Genomic DNA, 25,368 nt, shown 5'->3' on the forward strand with positions numbered 1-25,368 from the left:
AAATTTTTGATACTGTAGCACATAAAACTTTATACTATCTATAATACCTAAGTCTTACTCCACAAATAATTACCCCATATAATTGTCAGAATAACTATTATTTGACTCGTATATGAAGTTACAATTTTTTTGTCTTTTCTGGTGAATATGTAATAAGCTGTAAGTCATAGTTACATATTACGATATCAATTACATTCGGAATTTGTCAATTGTGTTAAATACAGAGAAATTTTTTGTATTTGAGAACTCAAATTTACCAAATTTATTAATTAAATAGAGGCAAAATTATATTGGAGAAATTATATATGAAATACAAGAAACCATGCTTCAAATTTGTACTCGTGTTTTATTTATTTCTCATCTTTTCTATCATGTTTATTTTCATTTTTTAAGTTTGTTCATATTTTACAACTCAGTTATTTTTTATAGACATCTGCACAGTATTTTTTTTAGTAAAGATTGAAGATCAAAACACTTAAATATTTATATTCATAATTTTTTTTTATTCAGATTTCAAATCTGCGCAGATATAATTAAGAGGTCTTTGATGAAAGTCAACATTATCAATAATTATGTACCAAAACAGTTTAGTAATTTTTGGCAACGGGCACATTCCCAAAAATTAAACTAAAAAAATAAAATAAAAAAGGTGTAAGTGGTGAATTTAGACCGTTCATTTCACTTGATACGAATCTCAAAGCAGACATCCTACAACCTCAACAGCCACCAATTGATTTTTACTTTACATGTGACGACATGATAAAACATGATGTGTCAAAAATGATGGATCAATCCATCAACGATAATTAAAATTTGTGTGTCAGCAAATGCAAATTAATTTCTTTTTTTTTTGAAAATCTTAGTAGAAGCTACTAAGTAAAATGCAAATTAATTTCAATGACTAAAATTAGTGGGTCGGTCAGTAAATGTAACTTTTTTTTTTCTTTACTTCAATACGGCCCATTACATGATTATCACTCCAATCCTTCCAATATCCGTCACTGCTCAGAGCTAGAAGCTTACTGGCTGTATTTCATAATATTCTACATTTTTACGATAACTTTTTTTATTAAACAAATATTTAAATTGCACATATCTATGCATACCTTAGGAGATCTCACATATCTTATAATTTCAAAATTTTAATTATGTGTATTGATTTTTTTTAAGAAATTTATACAGTTCAGTTATCTTTATAAAATTATCACAAAGAAGTAGTATTTGGTCTAGTAGTAAAGGTCTCTATACGAGAGGTTATGGGTTCGAAACCCAAATGAAGAAAATCTCTTGTTGTATTATAAAAGTATTAAATAGCTGAATGGCTTTGATTCCCAACCTTTACTAAAAAAAAAAAAAATTATCACATATGCACTTGTAACATTTTAAATTTTAAACTCCCTTGTCTTATCCAGTATTGTAAAAAACGGCTGTTTAAGCCGATTAGTCGTTGGCGACGACCAAACCGTCACGGATTTTCTCAATTAATTGGCTGATTATTCTCAATTATAACCGACTATTTTCAATTATTCTCGATTAATCGCTTGATGATACTATGTCCGTCCGACAAATGCATACAGTTATTTACAACACTGGTCTCATGACTCTTATCTACATTTTCTAGTTATGCCATGCCAGAAAGTATAATAAGTTAAACACAGTAACATTACCAGAATAACAGTAGGTTAGGTCTGTCCATTTTCCAGATGAGTCCAAAGGCTCTTTGCATGGTGATGTGACGGAGCTTGTATTTGTTAGCTGGCTGCTGTAATCTCTCTTTCTCTCTCCCATTACATTCCCTACTAGCTACTACTAGTACTGGTTCACTCAAACTCTGGAACTAACCAATCCTAGAAGGAGAGAAGAAAATTAAAGACGATTGAGAGAGGAAATCATAGAAAGGAAAAAGAAAAGAGGAAATTAGGAGAAATGGGGTTAAGGAGAAGTGTTTTGTATGGTGCATTATTTATGAAGATGTTCATCCTTTGTGGAATTCCTTTCTGCTTGTTTGTTGTTTTCGCCTATGACTCTTCATCAGGTCATACCATTCTTCTTTGTTGCTTAATTTTTTATAGTTCAATTGGTTTCTTATTTTATTTAATTCATCGTGATTAATTTGTTTTTGGCAGTATTGTGAAGTTTTGATATCACAATTAAATGTTCAACATGGATATTTTTGTTTTGTGATATTCTCTTCTTTGGAGAAGGAATTTCCTGGAAGCCTTTTTTGTAATGCAACTGGCTATGAGACTGAAATGATCCTTATTTTTTCCCCATCTTTGCAGAACCCAGAGGTTTTAGATTAAAGCACCGTGCACAGGTACTAATTAAATTATCAATCAAACTAGTAGACAGTAAACTATATATCTCTTTCCAGATTGGAACTGAGAAAAATACCCACAAAAAATTAGGCCTAATTATAAAATAAGGCCTGTAACAGCAATCATCTCTATTTCAAATTGGGCCTACTTAGTTCCTCCGTCCAGTTCCCTTCTCTGCACTTTTATACAATATACCCTTTTTTTTGTATTCTTTTAGGATGATATTTGTAAAATTATATTTTTTGAGTTGAAAAAAGAAAAGGAGCAGAACCATAGTACTGGTAATTAAATCAACCCCTTGAAATGCACACAGGTTGAGCTGCAGAGATTAGGCAGAGAAAGCATGCTGACAACTCGAAGAATGCTTCTTGGACCAGGCTCGCACCCTCCGAGATGCACCACAAAATGCGGTCATTGCTTGCCATGCCAACCGGTTCATCTACCGGTCTCACCAGGTTCAAATGTAATCATGGAATACTATCCCGAGGCATGGCGATGCAAGTGTGGAGATCGTCTTTATATTCCATGATAATGTATATTTTTACGTTCAATATAGATCCGGAAAATATAAGAATTCTCATTTGCTTTGCTATGTTGTGTACAGAAAAAATCAATTAAGGATTGTGACCAGGATTAGAGATGAAAAGTGCAGTTTGAGGCATGTTCTGCAAAAAATGCTGAGTTGTATGATGTAAAATGCAACATAAGCAAGCATTTGAGAGCTGCTTTTGAAGGTTATGAATTGATTTATCATTTTATTTAACTATCTAGGAGCTGCACTACAAATTAAAATATGGAATCTATTGAAATTGATGATTTAATTGGTTCAAGTTCCATGCAGTGGAGTCTATATAGCATCAAACAAGATCACTAATATCATCTTAACTTTTAGTCTCTATAACATTTTCTAATATGAACAATAATTGCAAATTGGGACCCAGATAAAAAAAATTATTCCCAGAATTTGTGAATTTGGGAAACCTAGTCTAAAAAGTCAAATTGAGACCCCAAAAAAAAAGGAAGGGCTTCCACTTTCGTTTTGACAAAAAAGTGATGGGTGAAATTGTAAGAGCTGACACCACCTACAAATATATAGCCGTTGTGAAGTGACTCACACAAAAAAATATAGACAAGTTTAATGTTCATTAAAGCAATTTTCAACTTTGAGATAAATATTGACATACATATAGTTCATCTCATGTTTTTCAGAAAGATTGATTCAGTGAAGATTTATTTTATTCATGATTGCTCTCTTTTAGTTCATGATAATAAAGAAAGTTGTCATGAGGGGTTGGAATGGAGACAACTAAAAGGTTTCAGATAGGTAATAGTGCAACAATTTGATTCATTTCAATAGTTAGTTCACTATTCGAAAACAGATGAGGGGTTGGAATGGAGACAACTGAAAAGTTTCAGATAGATTATAGTGCAACAATTTGATTTATTTCAATAGTTTGTTCACTACTCGAAAACAGAATCTATGTGTAAATTAAATTCCAAGATTAATATAGAATTTACCACTAGACGCGCAATGGATATCTTCATCTAGTCGTTCCAGCAGTTTCTCTCTTCTACTTCTTTTCCGTGTCAGATATACGCACCAGCGACAGCAGTTGCGTCTCTATTAGTATCCACACAAACAGGTTAACAAACTACTGTAATTCGATATGCTAGTACTGAACTGAGAGCCCCTTCTTTACTCTCTTTCTCTCTCTCGCTTTATGAAATGAAGTGAACAGAATTGTATTCGGAAATGAACAGATCACTACATAGTTATAAAATATATGGACCAATTCAGATGCACTGTTCAATCACACCACTTCAGAGAGACTTATCCAGAGATTATAGCATATCACTAGGCCCAAAATATATGTCCAACTCAATATCTTAATATATTAATTCAGCCCAAATCATTCGGCCTATAGAACATTTCTTATTTGTTGAATAAATTAACGTGAGAGACTAAAAGTTATGTTTTTAGCGATAGGCACTATAGAAATCTATATATATATATGAGTAGAACTAGGGTGCTCTTAAGCTCACCAAAGTTTTGGTGAGCTTAACTCTAAAACTCATCAAATCAATTTTAAATGACGAATCCGAACCGTTGAAACCCACCTACCTTACGTGTGACGCATCTACATGTGAAATTTTTAAACATTCGAATTAATTTAGTATAAAGTCAAGCGGTCAAAAAACGTTCAAAAAATGAATGCACTAAAATTAATTTATTAACCTTCTAATTTTGACCGCTTGACTTTATACTAAATTAATTCAAATGTTTAAAAATTTTACATGTAGATGCATCACACATAAGGTAGGCGGGTTTCAACGGTTCAGATTTGTCATTTGAAATCAATTTTATAAGTTTTAGAGTTAAGCTTACCAAAACTTTGGTGAGCTTAAGAGGACCCTAGTTCTACTCTATATATATATATATATAGGATTTGGCTAATATGCTATGGGTAGCTAAGAGGCCTCCCGTGCTACGGCTCAATATTTGACTTTTCAAAATCCTAACGGTCGATCCGAACTGTTCATCTTGTTCTCCATATTAATATGTGTTTGGAGACCAAATTTTATATTTTTTGGAAATATTTATTATTTTTTTAGATTTATTGAATATCGCTGTTTTTTATGGTCCAGATTTGTCTGAAAAACAGCGATTTTCAATAAATCTAAAAAAATAGTAAAAAATTTCCAAAAAATGTAAAATTTGGTCTCCAAGCACATATTAATATGGAGAAAAAGATGAACGGTTCGGATTGACCGTTAGAATTTTGAAAAGTCAAATATTGAGCCGTAGCACGGGAGGCCTCTTAGCTACCCATAGCACCGTAGCCAAGTCATATATATATATATATAGAGTTAGGCTGGGGTGCTATGGATAGCATAGTGGCCTCCCGTGCTACGGCTCAATATTCCAGTTTTCAAAATCCAAACGGTCGATCCGAACCGTTCATCTTATTCTCCATATTAATATCTGCTTGGAGACCAAATTTTATAATTTTCTGAATTTTTTTACTATTTATTAAGCCACTTTGAAAATCGCTAATCCAACGGTTTTACTGTTTTGTGCAGCCACCGTTGGATTAATAATTTTGTAAAATACTTAATAAATAGTAAAAAAATTCAGAAAAATGTAAAATTTGGTCTCCAAGCAGATATTAATATGGAGAATAAGATGAACGGTTCGGATCGACCGTTTGGATTTTGAAAACTCGAATATTGAGCCGTAGCATAGAGGCCTCTATGCTATCCATAGCACCCCAGCCTAACTCTATATATATATATATATATACACCTACATGCTGAGATTAAGATCCCAGACCCAATTCTACGAATACCAGAAGTAATATTTCAGCTACCTCTGTGAATAATATCTGTACCAGTATGGATATGTAATTTAGGATACATAAAAAACACTAATTATAAAGTGCTTATATATGCAGAGGTGACCAATTATTGAAGGAAAGAATATTCTCAATGCTCATTGCAAAAGCCTATAACAACCATCAGAACTTGTTAGGGGAAGAAACCAATAGCTAGCTATTTAAGCTCAACTGACAACTGGTAACCTTTTTTTTTTTTCTTTTTGTTACATCTCTATCGTTAGATCTTAGTAGGTCCCTCTCTTATTCAAATTGCTTGAGCTTAATGCGAGAACAATTTTTTCTTTTAAATTTTTCAATTTTACAAAAATTATTAATCCCTATGAAGTAAATTAACCTTATAAAATGAAATTATAAGCCCCACTTATTTATTCAGCTCTATCAATCTTAATTTTTTGATTTCGTTCTTGGAGGTAAACATATAAATATGAGGAATTAAGACCCATATTAATCCCTATTCGGCTATTCCCTAGTGAACCTAATGCGTCCTCTGTACCTGAAATCATATAATATATATACGACTCAATGGAGGCTGCACCACCTCCCCACAGGTGACAAATAAATAATAAACAAGTACATAAAAGTACAAAAAAATTATCTTGTCTCGGTGTGACCGTGCGAGGATATCTATTAATCCCATTCCTTTCCTTTGTGAGAATTAATGCACTTAATTTATATCTTGTTAGAGAAAGGCTTTGACTTATATTGTCAGACCTTATTAAAGTAAATAGTTACACAAAGCTTGCTTAAATTATAACCCTTTTTTCCATTTTAAAAAAACAATATTGAGTAGGTTCTTCTTTCTATTATCCATTACAAATAAATTTTCTTTATAAAAATTTCACTCTGAAACGAAGATAACACATCTTCTTTTATAATGTTTCAAGTAACATTTCATATTCCCCAATGAAGTATTTAACCATACAACATTTCACATCATCCAATGAATTATTTAACCATATAAAATTGATATTTATAATATTTACGTGAAAAAAATGATCATGTTAGTATTTAATATGTGATACAAACAACTTGCAAAATGTGAAATGTCACTTCAAATGTAAATACTAAATATTTAAAACATCTGTTGAAATGTTTTATTTGATAAATATAAAGTATTCACTATCGTTAAATTAAACAAATACTGTAAATTTGATCTATTTAAACTATAAAATTGTATATCTAGGTTTTTAAAGATCAACTACATTTCAAAATTACACTGAGATAAACTCAAATTACTTTAGGGCGGAAATATCTATTACTGGATGGCTAATTTTGCAAACCATGTGTATAACTCATATGTTCCTTCTATGGAATCGAAAAATTTCTATCTTTCTAATTCCTTAAAAAATATCTATTACTTTCCAAAAAGTAAAGCTATTCGGGTCAGCAACTGCGCCAGATGAATCCTGACTCATGAGGGTCAGATTTTGTTTTTTTTGGTTGAAAGCTCGTAAGTGATATTTCATTAATCATGACAAAATCAATTACATATCGTTTTGTACTAGAGCACAAACCTTATCTTTACGCTTTTGTGCTCAGATAAGGTTTGTGCTTGAGTTATTTAAAAGAAAACACAGAGAAAGGAAATACGAAGAGGGAAGGAGAAGAGGAGGAGGAGGAGAGGGTCATTGTCACCGTCAACGTATCATCATCATTAACAATAAACATACCTTATTTAATCGTAGATACAGTGGATACTACTGTGGGGCGAATCAACAAAACTCCCATCTGAACCCATTTAATTGAGACGAGGCGTAGTGAACGAGTTGTGACCAGATCCGAGATGGAAGCGCTGGCTTGATGGAGACGAGGTGATGGTGATGGCGATTGGCGACCAGATTCAAAACAGAAGCGCCAATCAAATAGAGACAAAGTGTTGAAGAATACCGATTAAATCCGAAGTGGAAGCGCTAGCTAATCGGAGACAAAGTGGTGAAAAGAAAAATGTATCGTCTGCTTTGTGTAAATGGATGTAGTAGGAGGAGGAGATGGAGAGTGTGGGCGGTGAAAATTTCTTCCGACTCTCAAACTGGAAATATTTTTTTCCGCCAGAGTTTTGTCACAATCCAATCTGTTGTTTTGAATATTTTTTTCAATTTTTTAGTAATTAAAATGAATCTGGAAGCAACTTGAGAAGAAAAGAAGAAAAGGAAAAAAAAATAGAGAAACAACAACTTAATTCATAATTTATGATTAGTTCCTTACATCTTTTCTTTTCCTTTTCTACTAGATTGAGGTACTTCTAACACGTGTCCACAGTAAAAATACATGTAATTAACTCAAAAACAAAAAGTTAAAAACAAAAATTATTGGTAAAGATAAGTTCGAGAGCAGCTTAATTACACAAAATGCGTAGCCCATATTTACTTTTTATTAACATCTCAGCCCACAACAGAGTCTCTTGGCCCATCTCTCTTCTTAGAATTCTTTAATCTTTTCTCATCTTCTTCATTTACCAAATAACCCATGACAGCGTTTCGCCTAAAGCGGCGCAGCTACCTTTTCCTCTCAGGTACCTGACTCAACACAATTGAATTGAACGGTCCAGATTTAATTTCAGCCGGTGGGTGATCGGGATGGCAATAGGGGGCGGTATTATTTGTGCTTTGAGATTCGGCCAAGTTAAAATTTTCATTTTCGGACCGTCCGATTCAATTCTACTGACCCAGTCAGGTAACCTTCTCTCCTTCTCCCCCTTTCGCGCGCCGCCATTGTTATTTCCTCTCTCACGGTGGGGATGGAAATGAGTTTGTGATTTTGTAGATCTGAACTGACAAAATCCGCGATGGCTGCACAGTTTCCTGTGGCACACAAATCCTTTTCCTTAGACATCAAGGTATTTCTCTCCCGTATCCACCAAGCATGTTTATCGTTCGTTCTTGATATAAAGAAACAATTTCTGTAATTTGCTTGCTTTCTCATTGTAGGGTAATAAAACTGATATAGTGATTTGCAAGTACGATGATAATTTCCTGGTTAGTTGCTGTTGTGTACTCTTTAATTCTATATTGTGTGGTTTAAAATCTATACATCTTCTTAAGTGAGATTTGAAACTGTAGGTTATGGTGACCCAAATTGGATGTATGGGTACCATATTGCATGCCAGGTATAAGCTATTTCTGCTTCTATCTAAGTAGACTCTCTCACTATTCTGTTCAATAAAGCACATCTAGGGGTGTTCATTGGATCCGGTTTAGTCGGTTTTGAACCGAACCAAATTAGTTTGGACCAAACGGTTCGGTTTTTTCAATTTAATGATTCGGTTCAGTTTGCTTTTTAAAACCGAATTATAATTTCGGTTCGGTTTGGTTTGGAAATTTTTAAAACCGAAATAACCGAACCAACCGAACTTTTATATATTATGAATTTGGTCCGGACTACCTCGGTTTATTTCTTAATCAATTGCTTTAAATACTTCGGTTTATTTCTTAATATCCCAGTTTATTTCTTAATACCCCAATTTATTTCTTAATATACTTCGGTTTATTATAAATCAATTGCTTTAAATAAACAAATTAATATATTTCAGTTTGAACCGAACAAACTGAAATAAAACTTTAGTTCGGTTCGGTTCGGTTCGGTTCGGTTCGGTTCGTTTCGGCTGCAATGTTAATCTATTCGGTTCGGTTCTATTTTTAAAACCGAATTATAACTTTGGTTTGGCTAGTTCGGTTCGGTTTGAAACCGAACCGAACCGATGAACACCCCTAAGCACATCCACAGTTTTGACTGCATGATGAATACTATGCTGGTTGATCTGTGTGCCAATAACTGTAATGATAGTACTTCTAGCAACATATTCTACTGATTTGACTTTTTGGTTTTGAAATTTTGTTAGAAAAGAGGAAGGTGTATCAACAGAGCCAACATTTCATGTGGCAGTCATCTTCGGTAAAAGAGATGAGGTATACTCATTGTAATTATGTAGTATCAGGTTTCTACTTTTTGAGCAAAATGGTGATCTTGAATTTAATAATGTTAATGCAGCCTTTTCTAGCGGCATGTGCTCGGCAATTGATCGAGAATATAAGGTACGAACTTTGTTTTGGTTCTTGCAGTGTCAAAATCATGCAAAAAACAACATTATTCGCTCTTTGTCAATTATCGTGATGACTGCCTACATTTTAATATTTTAGGAGATAATTAACATTTATTATTGAGATTAGTGCCAAGAATAGATATATTTATTCTTATATATGTTGATATTTTTGCCTAAATTTACAAGGACACTGTTACTCCCCAAGACCAAATGAGACTGAAATAAAAAAATGATTTAGGTCAGGCTTTAAGTTTGTGTTAGTTTGTTATGATTGATGAAGACATGAAGTGATTGATTTGGCCAATAAGAAGAATCTGGGTGCTCTAGGCTCTTTTGGTTAAGTTTAATTTATAATTTCTAACCGTGGGGTTTTATTTTAATTGTTGTTTGCAGAAAGAAAAAGAAACTTTACATTGTTTTGGTAAATACTAAACACAAGTTGTCTTTTTTGTATAAACAGTAGCTGTGGTTCAACTAGGCCACTGGTGTTGTCTCTTGGCCTGAAGGATCACTCCCCGGTAATAAAACTGCCTTCTGATTTTTTTCTTTTTAATGAATTTGACACTTTCACTTTTTGTGTGGATAAAGGAGGGTTTAATGGACTTGACAGTGTTTTGGCAGTGCTATGTATCATTGGAATACGTATTGTTAATATACTTCATATTAGGAGAGAAATGGCTCAACTACAGATAACATCTTGTTCAGGCTCAACTTTCACTTCTGTTCTGGCACTTATTCCTTTTTTTATGATAGAACTTAATCAACTTTAAATACATTTAAGGAATTAAATTTTTTTTTTTTAAAATGTCCTAGTGGAGTACCAAATGTACCTTAAATGATTCAAGGGAACAGAAAAAACTATATGTGAAATACAGAGAATAACTGTAGAGTATATTATTACATAATATGGGATCTAAGTACATTGAAAGAAGAATGATTCAGAATAATAGTAAATTTTTTCTCTCTTAATAAGACAAGTATTTCAGCATTAATTGGAGGTAGATATTTCCTTGACCGTTGTTTGACTGCTCGTTTTCTAGTTTACTTTTTCCTAAATGAAATATCCTAGGGGTTAAATACTTATTTTTGAAGTACAGTAGGGTTGATTTCAAAAACAATGGAATTTCCAGGATGTAGGAGACATTTGCAATTGTTGTATCGGAATTAACGTATTATGATAGTTTTGTATAAAACCTATTTTCCTCTTAAATTGTTAAAGATTTTCTTTCATTATTCTCAATTTGGATGCGCATATAAACTGGTTAATTTCTGATCATATGTATTTTCTTCCTATTTGGCAGGGTACTATGAAAGAAATCATTTATGCAGTGATGGAGAACCGGCTATGGTGAAATCTAACTTCATTCATAGATCCTTTGGTTGTTGTTAGCAAGTTGCAGTGTTGCATATTTCTAGATAGTGATGGTAAAGAGGCTATGAACTTGACTTATGTGTAGAAACAGGGACCATTATTTTGCAGGGATCTGATCAAAACCAAAAGGCTCATACTACACTTGATATTTTAGAGGGAATTATTTTTATTTGATCTAATCATTTGGTACATCTATTGTACCACATCTATAGGTTTTCCATTAGCAAATTTGTTGGAAGTATTTGACTGCACTCAAACGAAGAGAGAATCAGAGAGAAAGATAGAGTAAGGGTATAATGGTCTGAACTGAATTTTAGAGTCTGAAAATTATCATTTAATTACTTCTATATATAGTTAATATATTTTAATGATGAAATGGGTAAATATGTGAGTTTTTGCAATTTTGAAGGGTAAATATGAATTATAAACTTTTGAGGGGGGAAATACATAATATTGAAGTTTTTGAAGGGGATACATGGAATCCCCCTTTTTTTACATAATTAGATTTCCACCTGAGGCCAAGGGGGCAGTCATTAAATTATACAACTTTAGTTTATGTTATATTTAAATTCAAATTATGTACAATTTGAATCATTGATTGCTCGTATTATAATTTTTGTTCAGAACTGTTGAAGAGTCAACAAATTATGCTATAAATTGACCTGTTGCCAAGTCAATAAATTATGCAACTTTAATTATGTTCAATGTAATTAAAATTATGTATTCTTTTGCATCCATTTATTGCTAAAATTAGAATCATTGCATACAAATGTACTTGTTTGCTTGTTTTATTTCGTTTTCTTATTGATACAAATGTAGCAATGCCTTCTCCATTGTTTATAAAAAAAAATGATAAAGCCAAAAAATAAGGTACTTCTGAAGTTCTTATTAAACTTCATAAATGTTTTAGTTTAGTTATTATTTTTTAGATAAAGATGGGTCAAATTCTCTCAACTTTAATACTTTTATAAGATTTTCAATTGGATATTAAACATAGAACTTTCCACATAGAACATTGTCTTAACCATTAAATGATATTTTAGTTCTATTTAATAAACATAAAAGCATTTGAGAGATAAAAGAGTTCTTTTGGTGGAAAATAAGAGGTAATCTTGTCTTCTGTCATATTGACATTTTTGGATCAAATGGGTAAAATTTTTGGTTCAAATGGGTAAAGTCCAGTATTCAATGGATGATGGAATTGCAACCTTCTGTTCTCATGTTCTGCATGAATCCGTATCACCCCAGGTACCTGAGGTACAAGTGGTGAATCTGGACCGTTCATTCACTTGGCACGGATTATAAAGTAGATTCCCTACAGCCTCAAGCCCTCAACAGCCACCGAATTGAGTTTGACCTGAATAAAATTAATCTAGGCCGTCCATTTGTTTCAATTGCACCTCAGGTACCTGGGGGGACACGCACTCGTTCTGCACAAGATTGCAACAACAATAATTAAGGATTCATAATATTGCTCTGTTTAATATTTTTCATTGAATTGTCTCGAATACTGTGCTTATTAAAAAATTTAAATGTAAATTAATTCGGAATCAATGATGACATACAATAAAAAAATTATGGTGTTTAATCCAATATTAAATTAGTTATAAAAGAAAATTTTATGAAAAACAACTTATAATATGAATGATTGACTGTCTAATGAGATACAACTAGGGGTGAAAACGGAGCGGATAATGCTGATATCATATCCGCATCCGTCGGATAATGAGCGGATACGAATATGGATACAAATAGTAAATAGATATGAAAATTCAAAATCAAATCCGTCTTAAACGAATACGGATAGTCTACGGATACGAATATAAAACGAATAATGGTCGGATAATTAAGATATATGAACTTCTAAGATATAAATATTAATTAAAAAATTAAATATAAATATTAATGATAACTATAAGTGGATGGAGAGATGGGAGATAATCTATTCATATAATATATATAGGTTGTGGCTAATTTGCTGCCGGCGGTGCTGCCAGCGGTGCTGCCAGCCTTTTTTTATTTTGTAATGTCCAAATAACAAATCCAAACCGTTAGATGTTAAATCTATACTACAACCTACTTGGAGACCAAATTTTACATTTTTTGGAATTTTTTTACTATTTATTAAGCTGGTTTGAAAACCGCTGATTTCAATGCTGCAGAAATTTACTGAAATCAGCGGTTTTCAAACCAGCTTAATAAATAGTAAACAAATTCAAAAAAAATGTAAAATTTGGTCTCCAAGTAGATTATAATATAGATTAAACATCTAACGGTTTAGATTTGTCATTTGAACATCAAAAAATAGAAAAAACAGTGGCAGTACCTTCGGCTAAAATGCTGCCGGCAGCAAATTAGCCGGACCCAATATATATATATATATATGAGGAGGGTTCAAATGCCTCCATTGTTTGTGCCTCCATCATTCCTCCATTTTTAAAAACTTTAATAACCCAAAATTTAAATATTAAAATTCAAAATAAAACCATTGGATATGAACTATATCATTTTATCTATGCACATGTAAAAAATTATGGCATTTCAACTTTGTTTTGATTGTCATCTTGAGCTTGTAAAAATGTATACAAATATGGATAATTTCTAGACGTTGATTTTTCAACTTATTAATTCATATAAAAGCAAAATCAAAATGTGATAATTTTTTATGGGCACATACAGAAAATAACATAGATTACATCTAACGGTTTTATTTTGATGTTTAAGTTTTAAACTTTGAGTTATTTAAGTTTTTAAAAATGGAGGCATGATGGAGGCACAAAAAATGGAGGCATTTGAACCCTCCTCTCTCTCTCTCTCTCTCTCTCTCTCTCTCTATATATATATATATATCAAATAAATGAATGATAACAAAAGATGTTGTGATCTAGTAGTTTGAAGCTTAGTTCAAAGATCTTGAGATGAGAGTGTATGGGTTCAAATCCCACCTATAGCAAATAATAATTTATCTTTTATTGGATTCCGGATAATCAGGATATCCGCTCCGTTTAGGACTCCGTATCCGCATCTTCTATGGATATCCAAAAATTATCCAAATCCGTATTCGGAAATTATATGCGGATACGGAGCGAATATAAAAAATTTATGAAAAAAAGCATTTCAACTATAAAAATTAAAAAAAATAAATCTGAAAAACTTATAAGCCAAGTTTGGATGATAAGGTAACATTCTATAGGAAATATACTGAGATGATTACTTAAGGTCGTGCTCCAAACGGGAGTAGAAATCCCTTCATTAAAGGGAAGGAACGGGAACGAAGGGGAAGAGGAGAAGATAGCGGGTTGCCCACGTCGCGGCCCTTCTCCAGAGGAAAGTAATCGGAGAGGGAAGGAGAGGAACGCGGTATTGTAGTGAGGGGTAAGCCGCTGTGCAAAGCTCCAAAATTCATAAACCCCAAATCGGGGTGAAAAATTTACTGTAGCGAGGGAAATTGCACTCGAGCTCTTCCTTCTCCTTCCTCTGAGCACAACCTAACTCTCTTGGTGAGAAAATTACATCCTAAGACAATTTTTCATTCTCTTGGTGAGCAAATTACATCCCAGCTTCGCTAGTAATACTGAACATAATAGAAATAATGTGCTTACATATTTAATTCTTATTTATTCGTTGTGCATTCATGAAAAATATTCTGCCATAATCAATCTTGGTTCAATCAAAAGACGTGAGACGCAACACTTACTTTATCTGAACTTAATTGTAGACTTACTAAACAAAATATTTCTCTTTAAATCCGGACCGTCCGTTTAAAATCCGCACAAATATTAAAAAGACGATGAGCATTCCATCTTGGATCGGATTGAACTGTATTTTGATCGGTCAGGATCGAAACATAAAATATGTTGTTACTCATAGGATATGGACTCCTAAACATTTGTTTAGATTTTCTATGCCGCTTGCTAGGGAAAGAATCGTTAGATTGCTAATGCTTTACATAGTTACAAGATCCACGAATTAAATCTGAATAATTTGTTTTTTTGGTGATGCCGAACTGAATGCCGAATTATTCAGTTGACTGAATTTTGATCGAATTAAATCAAAATAATTTGTGAATTTTACGAAAATTTTCCGAATTTTATGAATTATTCGCAAATTTTTTCCAGAACATATATATTTTTTTTGTCTCTTATATGACCAGTGTTTTAAAATGCGGCCGCATGGGCTGCATATGTGGCCGCATATGCGTATGCGGTCGGCAGCCGTGCTCAGAATGCCCATGCGGTTTTTCCATGCGGCCGCATATGCGGTCCGAATATGCAGTCATGCGGATTAAAAATGCGGCCATGCGGTCCGAATATGAGGCCATGCGGTCTGAATATGCGGCCATGCGGACTGAAATATGTGGCCATGCAGTTTTTCCATGCGGTTTTGATAATTTGATTGTATTTTAATTAAAATTTATATTAAAAAAATCAAAAAATTATTGTTGGTTATGTTAATATGTGAAAATAAATTCAAATATATGAATATGAATATATATATATATATATAGAGTACGGCTAACGCGCTTCCTCTAGCATATGGGCCGAAATGCTTCCGGTGGAAATTTGAAATTTCAAAATCCAAAAAGTCAATCTGAACCGTTCATCTCCTTCTGCATATTAATATCTGCTTGGAGACCAAATTTTACATTTTTCTGAAATTTTTTACTATTTATTAAGCCACTTTGAAAATCGCTGATCCAACGGTGGCTTAACAAAACAGTAAAACCATTGGATCAGCGATTTTCAAAGTGACTTAATAAATAGTAAAATATTTCAGAAAAATGTAAAATTTGGTCTCCAAGCAGATATTAATATGGAGAAGAAGATGAACGGTTCAGATCGACTTTTTGGATTTTGAAATTTCAAATTTCTACCGGAAGCATTTCGGCCCATATACTAGAGGAAACGCGTTAGCCGTACTATATATATATATATATATATATATATATATATACGTGAATTTTTATTTTAAAATCCGCATGAAAATCCGCATATGCGGTATGCGGTGGCCTTCCGCATGCATGAACAAAACCGCATTTTAAAACACTGTGTATGACTGAGATCTCTGATCCTGATAATTCTGAATCATTCCCGAATTATACTCGAATTATTCCCAAATCAGAAACTTTTTTTCTCGCCGAACCGAACCCAAATAATTCATTTGTCACTATGATGCTTCATTTGTTAGCAATCCGACTTATGTTAACTTTATGTTTTACCTTCTACTTTTACAAATTTAGAGAAACGGAAAATTACAATTTTTTGTGTGCTTGACCTTTATTTCATTGTTTAGTAAAAAAAAATATTATTTTAAAATTCTGACAATATCATTAGAAAGGATTTGATTAGACCCCCCCACCCACACACACACACCCACCCACACACACACACAAAGAGAGGAAATTTCAGTGTTTTATTGAATCCTTCTTCTCTCCAACTCCGATCGAATTCGCATCCTCTGAGATATCTCATATTTTGCGTGACTTTTTGGAAAATCTCAACCGTTGTAATACGTTCTGCACGAATCTCAAAGATAATATAATACTGGCCCCCACGTCACCCCCGAATAGGCACGGGACACGTCGGTCACGCAAAATATGAGATATCTCAGAGGATATTGACTCCCTTCGATCAGACCCTTGAATCTTAATTTCAAATCGGCTTCAGCCCAGTTCAAATCTTGGAGCCGTCGACCGTTACCCACCCCAACCCTTCCCCTTGGTATCCCCCCTTTCTCCCCCTTCTCCAAATCGAAAACCCTAATTTCCAGATCTATTTATTCTTTCTCTTCGACACAATCTCTGTGTCAAACTTCAATCCAAGATGGCCACCACAAAGAGGGTTCCTCTCCAGTCCAGCTCCCTCCACAACATCTTCAATGGTGGTACGCTAACGCTAAAGAAGAAAACTATTGACAAGGAGGTGTGTGGTACGCTAAAGAAGAAAAGTATTGAGAAGGAGAAAATAGATGGTATAAAGAGGCAAAGAATCACTGGTATTCCAAAACTAGAAGATGCATATGATGCCGGTGGGAAGAATTCAGAGAGGTGCACCTTGATTTTGACTCAAGGAGACTCAGCCAAGGCTCTTGCTGTAAGTCTTGAGATCCCTTGTAGATACCAAGATTTGAGAGGTTACAAGTTCAAAACACTGCTGAGAGATCCCTTGTAGATACTTATAAAGTTGGGAGGCTTGACCCCCATTTTTATCACAAAATACCATTGACTGTTTTATTTTGTACCAGAACCTTAACCAAGCTCAAATAAACACAAATTGAGAAATTAAAAAAAAAAACTAATAAATATGGTAGCACGTGCTTTTGTAGAACTTGTAACAAAGAGAGAAAGAGAACTAAAATGTGGTTTGTTCAATATGTACGTAGATGGCTGGTATTTCGGTGGTGGGGAGGAACTTTTATGGCGTCTACCCACTAAGCGGCAAGCTGATGAACGTGAGAGATGCAAATCATAAGCTTATAATGGAGAATACTGAGATCCAAAATATAAAGCAGATTCTTGGTTTGCAACATGGTAAGGAGTATGAGAGCACAATGGGTCTCCGGTATGGTCACCTCATGATTATGACCGATCAGGTAAAAATTCTGTGCCGGACAATTTCAGTTATGTTATTTTTTTATAAGTTATAAGTGTAAGGGTGTGATAATACAATAGGATTTCATTCATATATAGCTTGGCATTTACTTGTACTAGAGATCATGAAAACAAGAATTTATTTAATTGATCATGAAAACAAGAATTTATTTAATTAGCTTCTAATTTTCAGGATCACGATGGTTCTCATATCAAAGGGTTACTGATTAACTACATCCATTCATTCTGGCCATCTTTGCTGAAGATCCCCTCTTTCATGGTTGATTTTATCACACCCATTGTGAAGGTACACTCCCATTCTGAACCAAACCAAACCTTTTAAATTACTAAGATTTGATCCCTATTCATTAAGAATGGAAGTTGTTATTTGCAGGCAACACATAGCAAGAATAGAACTGTGCTTTCTTTCTACTCCATGCCAGAATATGAAGCATGGAAAGAGAGCCTTGGTGGAAATACCAATGCCTGGGCTATTAAGTACTATAAGGTTTATAACTTTATGCAATTTTTTGTCCAAAGGAGGAGGTTGTAGAGTCTCCACATGAAAACCTCTAACAGACATAAATTTGAAATACAACATCTTTGTGTTGTTTGGTTGCCAGGGTTTGGGGACTAGCACGTCAAAAGAAGCGAAAGAGTACTTCCAAAACATAGAGAAGCACAAAAAGGATTTTGTATGGATTGATGAAAAAGATGGAGAGACAATAGAGTTAGCATTCAGTAAAAATAAAATAGAGGCTAGAAAGAATTGGCTTGGGCAATTTGAGGTACTTGGTTTCTATTTATTGGTTTAATTGTACTATTTGCAGGTCACTAATTTAATGTTCAATGAACTACTTTGCAGCCTGGGACTCATCTTGACCAAAGGGAAAAGAGTATCAAGTACAGTGACTTTGTTAACAAGGAGTTGATTTTATTATCTATGGCTGATTTACGAAGGTCAATACCATCAATGGTGGATGGGCTCAAGCCAGATCAAAGAAAAGTATTACTTTGCTCTTTCAAGAGAAACTTTATAAAGGAAGCTAAGGCAAGTTAAAAAACACCTTCTCCCTAATTAGACTTTTTCTGATAATAAGGAAAAAAAAACCAGTTCTGTATAAAATAACATTTTCATTTGCTTTTATGTAGGTGGCCCAATTTTCTGGTTATGTATCTGAGCATTCAGCACACCATCACGGCGAACAAAGTTTAGATAGTACTATCATTGGTATGGCTCAGAACTTTGTTGGAAGCAACAATATTAATCTATTGCAGCCCAATGGTCAATTCGGTACCAGACACCAGGTATGCTATTGAGAGCAATCAAATTGTAATAATTATTCTTACTTGGCTGGTTATTTTCTCCTAGTATGTTGTTCTTAATATATCCCTTTTGTTTTTCAGGGTGGAAAAGACCATGCAAGTACAAAGTATATCTATACTCAGCTGTCACCTTTAACACGGTTTCTGTTTCCAAAAGACGACGATATTCTCCTTGAATACCAGACTGAAGATGGCCAGTCAATTGAACCTGTTTGGTACAAATCTATGTTTCTTTTCTTCCAATTAAACTTTGTTTGCTGTGTAATTAATTTGTATTAAGCATATTTTTATTTTTCAAATTGTCAGGTATATGCCAATAATACCAATGGTGCTGGTCAATGGAAGTGAGGGAATTGGGACGGGATGGAGCACTTCTGTGCCGAACTACAACCCTAGGGACATAATTGCAAATGTCAAACGGTTATTAAATAACGAGCCCATGGAACCAATGGATCCATGGTATAGAGGCTTTAAGGTGTGTGAAACAAATTATACTTCTCTACGTTTTAACCAAAACATTAATTTATGTCTACTAGACACTAATCTCAAGAATATTACCAGGGCATTATTGAAAAATCAGCAACTAAGGAGGGTGGTGCGACGTATACTATCACTGGTGTCATAGAACAAGTTGACAGTACAACTTTGAGAATTACCGAACTGCCTATTAGGAGATGGACCCAAGACTACAAAGCATTCCTGGAGTCCCTAATGACTGGGAATGACAAGATTAAGGAACCATTTATGAAGGTAATATTCATAGTCACTTGACATATTTTGTTTAGTAAGAAGAGTTTTTATGCTTGAAAGCAAAGCTGGTCATGAAATTTTTTATACGTGATGTCTCTATTTATTTCTAAACAGGATTATCGAGAACATAATGATGATGCGACAGTCCACTTTGAAGTTACTTTAACTGAAGAAAACATGAATATTGCGATCCAAGAGGGGTTGGAGAAGAAATTCAAGCTCACCACCACAATTGCCACGACCAATATGCACCTTATTGATTCCAAGGGTGTCATCAAGAAGTATGATACCCCAGAGCAAAGTATGATAGGAATTCTTTTTTCTGCCCCCTGTAAATTTTTGTTATTTATATTTTTTGTTTTGTAGTTCTTTAAATATTGTTCTTTGTGCATTTCAGTTCTTGAAGAGTTCTTCCACAAGAGGCTTGACTTTTATGCAAAGCGGAAGGTTGATTTTACCAGCATAAATCTCCTATAGTAGATACTGTTCAAATAATAAACTTTTGAAATGCTAATAATTTGGTTTTCATTATTTTAGGGAGTACTGCTGGATAACCTAGAGCTAGACTTGCTGAAGCTAGATAACAAGGTCCGGTTCATACTTGGTGTGGTTGAAGGAGAGATAATAGTGAGCAATAGAAAAAGAGCCGAACTTCTCCTCAAGCTAAAACAGAAGGGTTTCACCCCTTTCACAAAAAAGACAAAAGGAATGGTTGCTGGGTTCCCAAGTGCAGAAGAGGATAATGAAGACATGTCTCCTGAGGCTGTTGCAGGAGGTGTGATTAGAGCTAACGACTATGAATATCTCTTGTCAATGCCCATTGGTACACTAACACTTGAAAAGGTTCAGCAGTTGTGTGCTGAGAGGGACAGGTTGGAGGTCGCGGTTGAAGAGTTGAGAAAGGCCTCGCCTAAATCTCTTTGGATGAAAGATCTAGATGCTCTTGATGAGAAACTTGATGTAAGTGTTAGAATAAAAATCTTAATTAGTATTTGTCTATTGTTCTACTTAAATTTCCTTCATCGCTAGTTAATTCTAAGTTAGTTGATTACTTGCATTTCGATGATTTCATTTATTATTTTTGTCTAGTTCTCTGTAGTATTGTTGTGTTGCTGCATCAGATACCGTATTTTGGAAGTCACACTTAACTAGTTGTCATGCCAACACAGGACTCATTGGTTTGTAATTGTGGCAGTATATGCATTGAGTTTTTCTGTACTTTGTTTTAAGCAATTGACATTCTATAAGGGTGCAATTTACACACATCTTGGGTGCACCTTTTGCCACCACAAGTAGTTCATTATGTACTGGCTGGTACTGTAATCTTTTTTTACATTCACATCTGACGTAATTTTGTGGAACAGGTCCAAGAAGAGAAGGATGTGGAAACAGGTGTGAGTAAGGCAATGTGGGACAAGGCCCATGCAGCAGGTGGAGCTGCACAGAAATCCGCGAGGGAGCCGAGAAAGAACAATACAGTTCTAACAAAAGCCAACATTGATGATGCCAGTATGTACTAAGTTCAATGTTCTAATAATTTATTTTCACTGTTCACTTGCGTGTATATTTGCTCAGAAATAGTGTTGTTTTTGTAGATTATATGTCTGACTCATCAAAACCTATGGCTGAAGGAGCACAAAAGAGAGCTGCTGCTAACAAGGTACAGATTGTCATCATCTCCTAGTAATATTATTACAATTATTAATTTAGTGATTCATTAACTTGACCTTTAGTTAATTTTAAATATTCTCCATCAATTGAGTTACTAAATAATTTCTTTTCATCCCAATTCCAGTCTGAAGAGGTTATGAATGATAATGAAGATGAGGTGCTTGAGCTAAAAGAATGCCTAGCTACTTCCAACCTTGAAAACCTTTCTCTGGATCATACAGGTTATTTGCACTAGACAATAACTCATTTCATCAAGCATAATATGACCAACATTCATAGATTTTGCTTATCTAATTTTCTTTGAAACAATTATAGAAATGGAGGCAATATCATCTTCTGGCCATGCAAAGCAAATCCCGATAGAGGCACCCCAACCGCAAGAGAAAAGGAGAAGGGGAAGGAAACCTGCAGCTGCCAAAATTGAAAAAGATTGTCTAGCTGCTTACAACCTTGAAAACCTTTCTGCGGATCCTACAGGTTATTTGCAAAAGCAGAAACTAAAATTTCTGCGGATCCTACAGGTTATGAAGCACAATTTAGATTTTGCATGTCTAATTTTCTTTTAAACAATTATAGAAATGGAGGCAGAATCCTCTGCTGGCCAGGGAAAGCAAATCCCAATTGAAGCACCGGAACCGCAAGAGAAAAATAAAAGGGGAAGAAAACGTGCAGCCAAAAGCAATGAAAAAGAAGAAAAAAAATGCCTAGCTGCTGCTTCCAACCTTGAAAACCTTTCTGCAGATCATACAGGTTATTTGCAAAAAGACTAAATCATTTCAGCAATGATAATATTACCAACACTCTTAGATTTTGTATATCTAATTTCCTTTAAACAATTATAGAAATGGAGGCAAAATCCTCTGCTGACAAGGCAAAGCAAATCCTAGTAGAAGCACCCCAACTACAAGAGAAAAAGAGGAGGGGAAGACAACCTGCTGCCAAAACCAATGAAAAAGAATGCCTAGCTGCTTTCAACCTTGAAAACATTTCTGCGGATCATACAGGTTATTTGCGAAAGACTAACTCATTCATCAAGTACAATATGACCAACACTCCTAGATTTTGCATATCTAATTTTCTTTTAAACAATTATAGAAATGGAGGCAGAATCCTCGGCTGGCCAGGCAAAGCAATTCCCAGTAGAAGCACCCCAACCACAAGAGAAAAAGAGGAGGGGAAGACAACCTGCTGCCAGAACCAATGGAAAAGAATGCCTAGCTGCTTCCAACCTTGAAAACCATTCTCCGGATCACACAGGTTATTTGCAAAAGATGAGAATTAATTTTATCAAGCATAATATGACCAACACTCCTATATTTTGCATATCTAATTTTCTTTTAAACAATTATAGAAATGGAAGCAGAATCCTCTGCTGGCCAGGCAAAGCAAATCCCAATAGAAGCACCTGAACCGCAAGAGAAAAGGAGAAGGGTTAGAAAACCTGCTGCCAAAACCAATGAAACAGAAAGCCTAGCTGCTTCCAACCTTGAAAACCATTCTCCAGATCACACAGGTTATTTGCAAAAGACAAGAATTAATTTTATCAAAGCATAATATGACCAACACTCCTAGATTTTGCATATCTAATTTTCTTTTAAACAATTATAGAAACGGAGGCAAAATCCTCTGCTGACCAGGCCAAGCAAATTCCAATAGAAGAACCCCAACCACCAGAGAAAAAGAAAAGAGTAAGAAAAACTGCAGTGGAAACCAATGCCAAGCCCAAGGCTGCTGCTGCCGGTAGAAAGAGAGGGCCCTCATCGCAGAAAGAGATGGCATCCCCAGTAAAGAAGAAGCGACGCAGTGTGGAAGGTTCCTCTGGTAATATGGATGAGGCCGAGGAGGTTGCTGTTATTGCTCCAAGGGAGAGGCCAAGGAGAGGCAATGGAAAGAAAGCAGTTTATGTGGAGAGCGATTCAGAGGAAGATAACAATTGATCTTCTGACTTTGAACAAGGAATATAATCTTCTATTTTTTGTTTTTGTTTTAGTTGGGGTGGGGGGTTCGATTGCACTGCTTGTGCTTCAGTGCACTGCTTGTACTTTTTCGTAAGCTAAATGCTGATATGTGAGCAAAAAAAAATTGATCTTACTTCGCATAAGATTTTCTGGTGATAATGGATGTAAATTCTATTTAATGAATTCACTTGTGGATATAGAATGGACAGAATTATTTAAATTGCATAAAAATGAAATGAGTAGTCATAAAAAGATAAACAGAATTATTTAAAGTCATCATGGAAAACAAGCGTGGCAAGGCGTAAATTGGAGCAAGCCTTTCATACTTTCAAGGCGCAACTCCATTTGAATGTTGAATAGATTATAATTATTTGATCATTTTAATAATCTTACAAAATAAATTTAAAATCCGACATTTATGTATTCAGATATTATAGCCTCACTCAAATTTGGAATTTGCTTCCAGATGCTTTAAAGTCAGATTAACCCTCTTTACTTGGACTGCTAGCTTAATTCCTTAAATGGTATTATTTTTATTTTTTTGGGTGGGGGGTGGCTTCATGCCTTTATCTAAATCTTTCAAACTAAGAATGTCCCTTTTTTTTGTTCGTGCTATTGGCTTTAGATAATGCTCTAGGGTTGATAACAGCAATAGAAAGGGTAATGCGCAAGAAGCGCACATCATCACTTAATATATATATTGACCTCAGAAAGAGGTTCCGAGACTATTAAAAGGTCAAGAATTGCAAAAAGAGGTCACTTAATATATTTTCGTGTTTCTTTTCCAATTTGGAGATTTGGGGGCCCATATATGCGATCCTAATAGTGTATTAATCTCGGGCAGGGGCAGGGCGGACCGGGCATACCCGGACACGGATACGGTAGAGGTCGGGCACGGGTATCTCGGGTATTTTTTTCAAAAATCATGCCCTGCCCGTTCTATACCCGTGCCTGTTGTACCCTTGAGAGGCAGGGCAGTCCGGTTCGGTTTATTTTTTTTTTCTATTTTTTTTTCTGTTTTTATTTTTATTTTTAAATTAAAGTGGAGGGAAGGGGGGAATTTTGAATTTTGATTTTTAAATTAAAGTGGGTCGGGTATAGGGGCAGGGCACGGGTACGGGTACAGGGGTACGCGGGTAGGGGTAATGTCGGGTCCCGGTAAGGTCGGGTACGGGTATGGTCGGTCCGGATAGGGTCGGGTATTTGCCCAAAAAAGCGTGATCGGTCCGTTTTTTGCCCGTACCCGTTTACCCGACCTATACCCGGACTCGGGCACGGATACCCCGGGCATAGGGTACGGGCGGGCAGGGCACGGGCTGCCCTAGGCGGGCAAAATCAATACACTAGATCCTAATATGACAAAAGATAACTAAAGATGAATTTAATTAAAAGAAAACAGTTTTCAGTGAAAACGTATCTGACAATCCAAACAATATATATATATATAGAGAGAGAGAGAGAGTGGCTAAGCTCAAATCGTTTGTTCCTGGGCTCAGGAACAAACGATTGGGTTCTCCAATTTCCGAAGTTCAAACGGCCGATTCAAACCATTAGATGTTTAATCTATATTAAAATGTACTTGGAGACAAAATTTCATATTTTTTGAATTTTTTTTACTATTTATTAAGAGGGTTTGAAAGTTGCTGTTTTTATTAAAATTCTGCACCATAAAAAAACAGCGACTTTCAAACCATCTTAATGAATAGTAAAAAAATTCCAAAAAATATAAAATTTTGTCTCCAAGCACATTTTAATATAGATTAAACATCTAACGGTTTGGATCGGCCGTTTGAACTTCGAAAATTGGAGAACCCAATCGTTTGTTCCTGAGCCTAGGAACAAACGATTTGAGCTTAGCCATTCTCTCTCTCTCTCTATATATATATATATATATATATACCGTCGTGTCAATTAAAAACGTTTCGTTTCAAAAGATAAATGTACAAATAA

The 25,368-nt window shown here is 34.6% G+C and overlaps 3 protein-coding genes across 10 annotated transcripts; all 3 read left to right on the forward strand.

Moving 5' to 3' along the window:
- The first annotated feature begins 1,862 nt into the window (after positions 1-1,862).
- Positions 1,863-2,907, forward strand: LOC144573513 (EPIDERMAL PATTERNING FACTOR-like protein 5). Its single transcript, XM_078323296.1, has 3 exons — positions 1,863-2,035; positions 2,283-2,317; positions 2,632-2,907. The coding sequence occupies exons 1-3, from the start codon at positions 1,927-1,929 to the stop codon at positions 2,845-2,847; spliced, it is 360 nt and encodes a 119-aa protein (XP_078179422.1). The 5' UTR covers positions 1,863-1,926; the 3' UTR covers positions 2,848-2,907.
- Positions 2,908-8,384: 5,477 nt separating this feature from the next.
- LOC144573509 (proteasome assembly chaperone-like protein) lies at positions 8,385-11,333 on the forward strand. Its single transcript, XM_078323292.1, has 7 exons — positions 8,385-8,549; positions 8,641-8,688; positions 8,773-8,819; positions 9,552-9,618; positions 9,701-9,744; positions 10,213-10,270; positions 11,054-11,333. The coding sequence occupies exons 1-7, from the start codon at positions 8,499-8,501 to the stop codon at positions 11,102-11,104; spliced, it is 366 nt and encodes a 121-aa protein (XP_078179418.1). The 5' UTR covers positions 8,385-8,498; the 3' UTR covers positions 11,105-11,333.
- A 5,477-nt stretch (positions 11,334-16,810) lies between these two features.
- On the forward strand, positions 16,811-23,588 carry LOC144573377 (DNA topoisomerase 2-like). Of its 8 annotated transcripts, XM_078323149.1 has the most exons (22): positions 16,811-17,216; positions 17,506-17,715; positions 17,907-18,020; positions 18,108-18,221; positions 18,337-18,501; positions 18,579-18,764; positions 18,866-19,021; positions 19,121-19,254; positions 19,346-19,514; positions 19,601-19,789; positions 19,904-20,090; positions 20,187-20,236; positions 20,327-20,749; positions 21,154-21,298; positions 21,385-21,449; positions 21,585-21,681; positions 21,776-21,937; positions 22,037-22,210; positions 22,303-22,464; positions 22,556-22,717; positions 22,812-22,973; positions 23,069-23,588. In XM_078323149.1, the coding sequence occupies exons 1-22, from the start codon at positions 16,947-16,949 to the stop codon at positions 23,395-23,397; spliced, it is 3,825 nt and encodes a 1,274-aa protein (XP_078179275.1). In that variant the 5' UTR covers positions 16,811-16,946; the 3' UTR covers positions 23,398-23,588. The 8 variants fall into 8 exon arrangements, with proteins under 8 accessions (XP_078179275.1, XP_078179280.1, XP_078179276.1 ...); XM_078323154.1 differs by lacking the exon at positions 22,037-22,210; XM_078323150.1 differs by lacking the exon at positions 21,776-21,937.
- Positions 23,589-25,368: the final 1,780 nt, after the last annotated feature.

The sequence above is a fragment of the Carex rostrata genome, chromosome 21 (assembly GCF_964058835.1).
Source record: "Carex rostrata chromosome 21, lpCarRost1.2, whole genome shotgun sequence".
NCBI lineage: Eukaryota > Viridiplantae > Streptophyta > Magnoliopsida > Poales > Cyperaceae > Carex > Carex rostrata.